General features: G+C 36.0%; 1 protein-coding gene across 1 annotated transcript in view; it reads left to right on the forward strand.

Annotated features, from left to right (window-relative positions):
* The window catches only part of LOC107666938 (thyrotropin-releasing hormone-degrading ectoenzyme-like), a 136,171-nt gene extending 128,676 nt beyond the window's left edge, over positions 1 to 7,495 (forward strand). The window contains exons 14-16 of the mRNA XM_016458468.1: positions 5,520 to 5,660; positions 5,899 to 5,980; positions 6,979 to 7,495. Coding sequence (XP_016313954.1) covers positions 5,520 to 5,660; positions 5,899 to 5,980; positions 6,979 to 7,122 — 367 coding nt within the window. The 3' untranslated portion in view covers positions 7,123 to 7,495. The remainder of the gene's footprint in view (positions 1 to 5,519; positions 5,661 to 5,898; positions 5,981 to 6,978) is intronic.
* Positions 7,496 to 10,260: the final 2,765 nt, after the last annotated feature.

The following is a 10,260-nucleotide window of genomic DNA, read 5'->3' on the forward strand; positions in this document are numbered from 1 at the left end:
GTGTAAACTGGATTTGACAAAGAACTGCACAGATGCAGATATTATAACAATCTATCGAGCTCTGCACCGCCGCGGTCTGCGGTTTGAAAAAAGAACGCGCTGAAAGACGGGGAGGAGCCAATCGAAGTCTGCCGCCGTTTTCATATGAAATTTAAAGGGGACGGAGGCGATCACGAATTCGCGTACAGTTTATGGAGCTAATCGCAAGATTTTAGGGGGGCCAAGTAGTCATTTTATTTATAGCCCCCTAAAAATGACCTAACGACGCCCATGCCTCTTCATTTTTAGGTCCTCAAGTAGAAAGTCGTTATATGTAGCAGTTTTTCCAGTGTGTGCATATTCAGATTCACTGAACCCTTTTTTCTACGAAAATCCGGCCTGCGATCTGCCAGGACCTTCCAGTGTTGCCAAGTCTTGCAGTATTTCTAAGCCTGCAGTTTTCCACCTAGCTTTGAATGCATATTTGGATGATTGTTTATGCAAATCTGGCAACCTCGGGACATTCCCCGCTAAACTAATGTAAACGTCTGCGCTACTGCACAGCTAAAAGTGCTCTAAAAAGGCAAATAAGATAATAAAAGACGAAAAAGGCACATATTAGTGTGGTGTGATCATCTGTGTGCTCACCACATTGATTTTAAATAGACAACTGTATGTGATGGCTTACGTAGGCCGAGCGCTACGATCAAAGATCATAGAAGATAAATGAAATTACCTACACCTTGATCTGCATGACAGAGAAAATGTATAGTTTTTATTCTGTGTGAACTCGCATGTGTATGTGTTAACTCATTAAATTAACCATGTTTTTACTATAGTAACTAGTTTAACTATGGTATTTGCGGTAAAATCACAGTATCCACAAATGTACTCTTCTCTCACTATAGTAACCATAATTATGCTATTTGTAGTAAAACTACAGTAACCACAAATTTAACATAGTTTCATTATAGTAACTATAGTTTAATATTTGTAGTTAAACTATGGCAATACAAATGGTAGGCTAATATATCAGTCAAAAATGGCTGCTATTACCATTTATAAAAAACCTTACTACTCAGGCCTACTGGTAAAATGCTGCTAAAAACTGGTCAAGGAAGAATATAAATCTGAACATTATTTTATTGTCAAAACACTGCATATAAATACATATATATACATATATATATTTTTTTGCAAAGAAATGATCAATAAGTAGGTTAAATGATCAGACAGGTCAAAATGTTTTACTTCACTTTTTTACAACTTTGGAATCTAAACTGGGAATCGATAAGAATTGAAATCAAGAAGCAGAATCGGAATGGATAAAATGAAAACAATACCAAACCCTAGCCACATGTTGTGACGTTCACTGATTTGTGAGCATTTTATGAACACTGATCAGTTGATGGCAAAATTCAAAAAGATGGTTCTTTGGCACAACTTGTACACCCATGGGAGAGTGTGTTCCAGTATTCTGAAAAGACTAAAGATTTGTTTTCTTTTCAATGTTTGCTTGGTTTGCCTAAAATGAACCATATCATAGCCTTCAATATCTCTTTGAAAAATAACTTTGTAACTTTTAAACAAGTATTAAAATGAGTTCAATGTAGCTGTAGGAGTGTTAAATAAAAAATAAAGTTGATTATCTTCATTCAGTTGTTCCATTTCTATAGGTTTGGTAACATAAAAGCTCTTAATTCCAAAGATAATACAAGCTAATCAGTGTATTCAGTAGGTTGCATTAGTGGCATAAGGTATTGTAAGTATACAATGTGACAATAAAACAATGCATTTACTTTTTACTTTTGATACTTAAGTACTTTTAAAAGCATGTACTTTCGTACTTTTACTTAAGTTAAAAACCTGTCTTTACAACTTTCACTTGTAGTGGAGTAGTATTTGACCAGTAGTATCTGTACTTTCACTCAAGTAATGCAGTTGTGTACTTTGTCCGCCTCTGTTTCTTAGTGAGTGAAGCAGATCAATTATTGCCATTAGCTGGATCAAGCTTTTTAGTGGTTAATAAGCTGGACTAACAGCCAGTGTGGCCAACCTGGTTAAAGCTGCAAGAACATCTTGGCTGGTAGTTCTAAAACACACCTTGGAATCATTAGCTGGGTTTCCATCCAAAGTTGCAAATTTAACTTGTGTGCAAAATTGTAATATCGCATAAACATTTGTGAATAAGCAACGTTTCCATCCAACAACCAAAAGAGGAACAAAATCGTCACTTCTTGATAAACTGGCACTAAATATAACTAAGAAAAGAAGGAAAAGCCAATCATTTTCATATACAATAAATTACTTGCGCCTCAGAGTGAGCAGACAAAACACAATAAATGTGGTCATTGCTTTTGGAGATGAATACCTGCTGTTTGAGAACGCAGTCTTGTAAGACAGTTCTGGGAGACAGTTCTTATACAGAAATACTTTGATGATAGACTTTGCTCAGGCATTTCAGAATGACCATAACAACATGTCAGATGCTGTTTTAAGTATAAAACCACACAATCTATCAGGTATCTGCCTGTATTTGAAGTGATGCTGGTGTCGGTTCATTCAGAGCCCCCCCAGGAACCCAAAGACTAGGGAAATTTGAAATATTTCAGGACTGCAACATTCAGGCGTCTACCTTTGCTCTACTGTCTGATGTAAAAGACTGGAGAAGACCTCTAGCCCTCTGCCGCATGGTGTAGCCATATGGCAACATATTCTTTGTGTTCATTTCCTTGCCACTGTCTCTTTAAGAGAACATTCTCGTTTTTTTTTTGTTGGAAAGAGAAGACCTTAGTTTAGCCAATGATGTGCTTTGATTAAGTCACATGACATGCAGTTTTTTTTCTGTGGTGAGATTTCTGACAGACTGCCGTCTCTTGTCGGTAGTTGCTGAAAGCAAACTAAAACGTCAGTAACAAACAAGGACCAGTCCGTGTCACTTCTACAAAAAAATCTAAAACATCACTGTTATGATGTTATGATGACATATTCACCTCTCAAAAAAGTTTTTATGAAATTAGGTTTTGGTAAATCATTCAAATGTATGTGTTGCCAAGCGGCAACACTGTGCAATAGTGGAATGACATTATTACAATAGTTTAGCTAGCTAGCAAGGTCAGCTGCAATTTGTTAAGCTGTAACAATAACAACATTAATACTAGTGAAATAATGTAGATTAGTCGTATGTTAATGGCATTTGTATTATGGATATAATCACATTGAAATGGCAATTTTACTTTTGATTAAATATGAATACTGGTAACATTACATCAGTGAGCACGGCCATATTCTATGGCAAGGTAAAGAAGAAAAGGGCAGAACTTGCTCTTCCTGCACACGAAAAAACTGCTTTGTGAGGTTTCATACATAAAAAAGGTGATCTTTCAAGGATTACTTGAGTTCAAGTTCAAAGTCTTCCTCTCAAGAGATTGCATAATGCTGAATTTTCATGAACTGCAATGTTTTTGGTTTTTTGTCAGTGTTTTATGATACATTATATACAGTATTATATTTGTTTTAACTGTATAAATTTGCAGTTTAAATAATATTCATGAAAAATGTAATGAAATTAAAACAATTATAAATCATTATTCAGCAAAAAAAGAATAGAATAAATAAAAGCACAAGTTGTTGGAAAGTATGTATAAGGTGTAAATTATAAGTTCTGTGTTAAAGCTTATAATAACACCAATTGAATCAACACAAACAACATTTCTGATTGTGACTAGACTTGACTCATGACGATCAGTTGTGACTAGACTTGACTCAGGGCGATCAGTTGTGACTTGACTAGACTCATGAAAATCAGCTGTGACTAAACTTGACTCATGACGATCAACTGTGACCAGACTTGACTCAGAGGGATCAACTGTGACTAGACCTGACTCATGAAGATCTGTTGTGACCTGACTAGACTCATGATTATGAACTGTAACTTGACCTCACTCATGACAATCAACTGTGACTAGACCTGACTCATGATGATCAACTGTGACTTGACTGAATTCAGGAAGATCAGCGGTGACCTGACTTGACTCCTGAAGAACAACTGTGACTTGACCTGGTTCATGACGATCAACTGTGACTAGACTCGACTTTTTTTCCCAACATTTTTTTTTACAGCACTTCAAGTTAAGTCATTCTTAGAAAATAAAAAGATTCAAATATTTTTTTCTATAGGTCTATCATAATGCGTGCGGTAGAGGGCTAGAAGCAGTCCATTGATTTCAGCCACACTTGAATTTCACACAGCATGCACAAGCAAAGCCTTGAGCTGTGTGTGTGTGTGTGAATGTGTGTGTTTGTGATATTTAATCTACCACAGAGAAAACTGCCCTGTGTTTGGAGTGAAGGATGGGGTGTATGGAGTCTGTGTTTAGTATTGATTTCTATAGCATGAAGTAAATTGTATCTTCCTCCTCTGTGTTTGTACTTCTTTCGATGATATATGTTGTGATCCAGTGGGCCGAAAAAAAATTCCTCTCCACTACTGGAATGTGTGTGTTTTAGCTGATCACACTTCCACTCTGACTGCTAACCTACAGATGTTCCTGCTGCCTTATAGACTGAAATCTCAGTAAAAGGAAAACAAATCACCACTGTAATCACTTCCTGTTCATTCATCACACTGGAAATTGAAGTTCAGGTCAAGTGCTTTGCATTGTAGGACAGAGAATTCCATGCTGCTCTGGTTGTATACCATATTGTGGTCAATAGAGTAGTTATCCTTCACATATAGAAAACATACATATTGTGCACAGTGTACATTCTATATACTGAAGTCAATAATATGCTAGTATGCTAATCTGAACATGCTAAAGTTTATGGTGGCATTATCAGTCATGAACAAAACAAAATGGCAAGCTATGCTGGCAACGCCCGACGTTTTCACACGGTCACAATTATACTTGCTAGAAATCAATTACACAAGTCCAAAATCAGAATTTCTAAGTGCAAACTTAGAAAAAGAAACTTGTCTGAAAGCTTGTTCGCACTTGTCCTTAGAGGAAGCTGGAGATGCTTTGTCACAGTGGCAAAAATCTCCAGGGTGTTCACCAAAAAAAGGTGCTACAAGTGACTCGGCGACGCATAAAGGCAAAAGCCCAGAAAAGCGGTTCAACTGAAATAAGAGACCAATGAACAGCGAAGCAATCACCCCACGTTTTTGCAGATTGAAACTTGTGCTCCGTGGCAGCTTCTTTATGTGAAACATCTTATTTCCCATTTCTCCCTTTTTCATCTACTTGACATTTTGCACCAATTTGAAGCAAATGGTTCTTTCTGCATTTGATTTGGTCTTTTCAGGTTAATTACTTTTTGAAGATACTGACTCAAAGTCTTGAAAACATATTTGAATAATTGTGTTTCGCCAGGCCTGTCAGCGGCTGTCTTTGCTGAAAACGGCGAAGAATAATGTGTTTTGTATTTCTGATTTACTCAACCTTGAAACGGATTACAAAATGTATTACGAAAAGCATAATTAGTAAAGATATAACAAATATGACAAACTAACGAAACCTATTTATTTCTGATGTCCACAGGCTCCTGAATCTGTCCCTCACCTCTGACCTGGTGCCAGATCAGGAAGTGATCGATGTCATCATACATGTGGGCCGCAATCCGCTTGGAAGACATTTATCGTGGAGATATTTCCGCGAGAAGTGGGACATATTGAATTCCAGGTGAATGCGGCTTTATTCATCTCTGTTTATCGGTGATTTTAAGCTTCCTCTCTCAGTCCCTGATATGAATTTCACATTCGCACTCTCATAAGATATTTATTGGTGAATGTTATTTTGTGTCTTGTTTGTGTTTGGAGGACCGAGAGCATTATGGGAAATATCTGTTGGTGTTTGTTTGCTTCTGGGCTCATTAGAGTGGTGCTCCAGTGCTTTTAATAACAGTGTCTCTCATTGGCAGGTATGGAGAGGCCTTATTTATGAACTCAAAATTAATCAGCGGCGTGACAGAGTTTCTCAACACTGAGGCCGAGTTGAATGAGGTGAGGCTGAACTTTTACATCATACTGAGGCTTGTGCACCTCTAATCAAACTAAAAGAGTAATGAATTATTGACGAATCTTCATGGAACAATAATACTTACAAACAAACTTTGGTCATCAAGTTATTGAGATGGAGAAAGTGAGAGAAAGTAAACTCTGAAGATTGCAGAATTGTGCTCTGGACCATTTCGTTGGGATATTTCCTCATTGTAGCTGCTTAACCTTATTCCAGGAAATGGAACGTATATTCACTTATTCAAATTCATTCAGCTTCAGTCCCAGAGGACACAGAGTGCTGATGCTTCTCACTGCAGCGCAGCACTTTCTCATCCAGCTGACTTCGCCTTCCACAATTTATCATTCATACAGAGATAATACGAACCCCCTCAGTGTTTTCTTAAACAGAGCATTAGCATACTGTCACTGACAATCAGCTGCTGCCAGAGCACTTCATCCACAGATTCATGAACAATCAATGTTGGTTTGAAACGAGCGTTTTATTTTCTTTTAAAATTTTCTCTGAACGAACAGCAATTTTGTAATAGTTCAGGAGCAAAAGAGCAGCTTTAATCCTGAATCCCTGGGCATGTTCATTCATGTAATCCTCATGACCTCTGGAACTGGGAATTGTCTTGGTAACATGTTATTTGGTAAATTGAGATTTTAGATTAGATTTTTATGCCGTTAATTGATGTTAGAATCTAGCTGGGGTTTTTTTTTGACAGGCAGTGTTGTTTGCTCTCAGAAAAACAAAAACACTAATAATTCTGTTTACTTCAAATGCATTCCCACACCTCATTATCATAAACATCATTGTTACCTGCCAAATTACATGTCAGGAATTTGCATGTAAATGCATCGTATATTCTGACGGTTTCACTGATGAAGGTGCCACTTACACACATAAACACACAAACTCTCTGATACATCAGTCACAATACAATGACAATGTTAATGATAATGTTAATCATTTCTGTTGTTTATCTTATTTTTCTCAGCTGAAAGAGTTCATCCTGACCAGCGGGGGAGAGTCGGCACCTGGGTTCGCTCGAGCCATTGAGATCGTTCAAGCGAATGTAAAATGGCACATCCTGTTCCAGCAACAGTTTTACCGGTGGATGCGGAAAGCTCTCGACGGTTAGCCTCTAATAGCATGGAAACCCTGTCAGACATTTCCAGGCCAGAGATGTGAGGACACTTGCGTGAAATTAAAAATAAAACATTTACGGACTCCGAGAATCAGCAAAATTGAACTATTTCCCTGCTGTTTCTGAAACTACCCCAGGCACTGACAGACCAAAACGAATTCGCAGAGAACAGCGCCGCCCTCCTGGCCAGCACAGTCACTGCACAATAGACAATATAAGGTGGAGGAAAAGGACAACTTGTAGAAAATGAATCGAAGAAATTGCATCACTCCATATAGTAACTGATGGAATGAAATTTGCACTTTTGATTTAACAGGAACCAGTTGAGTTTCATTTTACACTAGAACATAAATGTGGATTGGCTTGATTAGACTGCTAAATAATTTTTAATGGGATTTGATCCTCTTTTTATCCAAATTGTATTCATAATATGAATATCTTTCCTTGATTCAGTCAAATTTAGGAGCTGTACATGTATGTTTATTAACTACAAAAAAAAAGAAAATGTCTATGAAGGGACTTTGTCTACACTCACTGCATTCCCTCCCCAAAGACTGCTGCTGTTCTCAGATGGAACAGAAACGCTTTTCAAAGTTTAAATTCCGGTGATAAGCTGCTCTTTGCTTTCCTTGCACAATCACACCATTTTATTGATTTATATTTTGTAAGATATCAAATGAGGCCATATCTACCTTCATCAATCAGTTAAATAAAGATAACTGCAGATCATGGGAGGATCCAGAACAGGCCATTGTAATGTGTCTGTTATCATGGACAAACACATGCAGGCTTGTCTGATTATGGGTCGATGCTAATTAAGGAATTCTTAAAGGTGCCTATCTCTGTTGTCTTGGGTCAGTAATGGATTGAAGATGGATATTCTATAATACTGACACATATTAATTATATAACTTGAAGGATATGCATATACATGTATGCTGGTTTATGTGTATATATTTATACAAAGTTAAATAACATATGGGTTAATGATGTGGCATTTTTTTGTTTGTTTGCTTGTTTTTTTTTTTCCCCCAAGTTTTTTTTGGAATTAAAGGTATAATTCATCCAAAAATGAAAATTCTGTCATCATTTACTCACCCTTATGTCGTCCCATACGCCTTTTATCTTTGGAATTTAAAATATATTTTTTATATTTTCTAATGATTTTTGTCTTCTCAAGAGGTACGATTGCTTTATATGATAAACAGATTAATTTAAGCTTTTATTCCCAGTTAAACCACTGATCAACACAAATAAAGCTCATTAGTATGGTAGAAGCTCAACCATGTGTTTGACGTGCAAGAACAAACCTCAGTGGATTTCATCCATCAAGAAAGCAAATGATGAAAGAATTTTTATTTTTGGATGAACTATCCTTTAAAGTTATTTAAAAGTACTGTATATTGATGCAGTTTATACAGACAATGACCTAAAAAGGCTTCTGTGATGACAGTGTTCAAATTCTGAATTAAAATTAACTTTTATATTAGTTTGTGAATATTAAAATAAAACCTGTCAGGGTGGTGTAACCATTAAAAAAACTATTTTATTTTAAAATATTTGACATGAATGTGTATAATTATTTCTTAAAAATTATATAATTATATAGTATAATTATTTATTCTTACTTTTTACTTACTTTTTTAAAAGAAGCTAATATTAATCTTTGAAAAACGTTTGTTCACCAAATCCAAATCACTGTGGTATAACCAGCATATAGCATTTTAGTCAAATTTGACCTTTTTATGATGTGGCAAAGGTTGTCAGATGTCAAATGGTATAACCTGAAATTATTTGGAATTAATGATGATGTCCATATTCCATTTATTTACTTATTTTGATAACATTTATATATATTAATCATTTTTATTAACTGGTGGTTTCACTACTTGACATTTTTATTAAATATATGTTTACATAGACCCTTATAATCGACCCATATATTTTTTTCTACTCTTGTGCAGATACATACTTATTACAAAGTAGTTTTCACCATTTACATTTTGTAGATATGTTGACCTTCATCTTCTCAAGTTAATTTGTGTCTGTTTATTTGTTTTGTATACATTGCAGGCATAAAATTTAAAAATGAAGAGCTTAAAAATATATCAGTTATCAGTGCCTTTTCTGCCTCACTATCAGTTTCCAATTAGAAAGACTGGCAGTGCCTTAAATAAACCTGTCGTAAACATTCCCATGATTTGGTGTCTGATTTTTCAAACAAGTCAGACGTAGCAGGTTTGAAATGTTTCAAGCTTACATAAAAGCAGCTGGAGATGAAGTGTTCAGTGTTATGCAGACTCTGCTCTGACTGTTACTACAAAAGTCACTACAAAAAGTATAACGAATGACAGAAGAAAAAGAGGTTGACACACTCAACCAAATAAAATGGTTCTATTGTGCACTGTGGATCCCAAAAAATAATTCTGCAAATGTCTGAGTTCACTTTATCAGTCAGTTTTGTAGAGCATTCAGAGAACATCAGAACATTATTGCACCATAAAATAATCTATCAAACATGAAATCATTTATGGCAGCTCTAAAATTAAAATTTATACTTGTGGTCTAAAAAAAAAAAAAAAAAAGAAATTTACCAGTCATTGGCTGATTGAATCAATCCTTCACAGTGTCTGCAAAGCTGGACGGCAACAAGAATTGCTTGAAAACATGAGCACTATGTACTATAAACATTGTACTATTTCTACCTTTCCATCATGCTGCTGTAGTACTGATAAGTCCTGTCTGTCCTCCTTCATTCATCTTTGCCTCCAGGTCACATGCTCACGTTTCGATCTTGTGGCTGCTGTCCGTGGTTCTGAATGGCCTTCTTTACTGGATTGATAAATAGCAGCGAACACCACTCTTGCCTTAACACTCCCAGTGGCTCTCAAAACAGTCACAATACACACCTGAGACTAGCATAACTATAATCTGTAAATAAAGCATTTTACGATTTTTTTTTAATGTTGCAGTGAAAAATGGCTTAATTACCTGCTCACAGCTGAAAATAATCTTGTGCCCCACAACAACACCAACAACGTTTTCATTTATCAGTTGTCCAGTGTGGTTTTCCACAAAATAGTGTGAAACAAGCTTGTATACACACACACACACACACACACACACATACAT

This window comes from Sinocyclocheilus anshuiensis, unplaced genomic scaffold (assembly GCF_001515605.1).
Source record: "Sinocyclocheilus anshuiensis isolate Anshui unplaced genomic scaffold, SAMN03320099.WGS_v1.1 scaffold719, whole genome shotgun sequence".
Lineage (NCBI taxonomy): Eukaryota > Metazoa > Chordata > Actinopteri > Cypriniformes > Cyprinidae > Sinocyclocheilus > Sinocyclocheilus anshuiensis.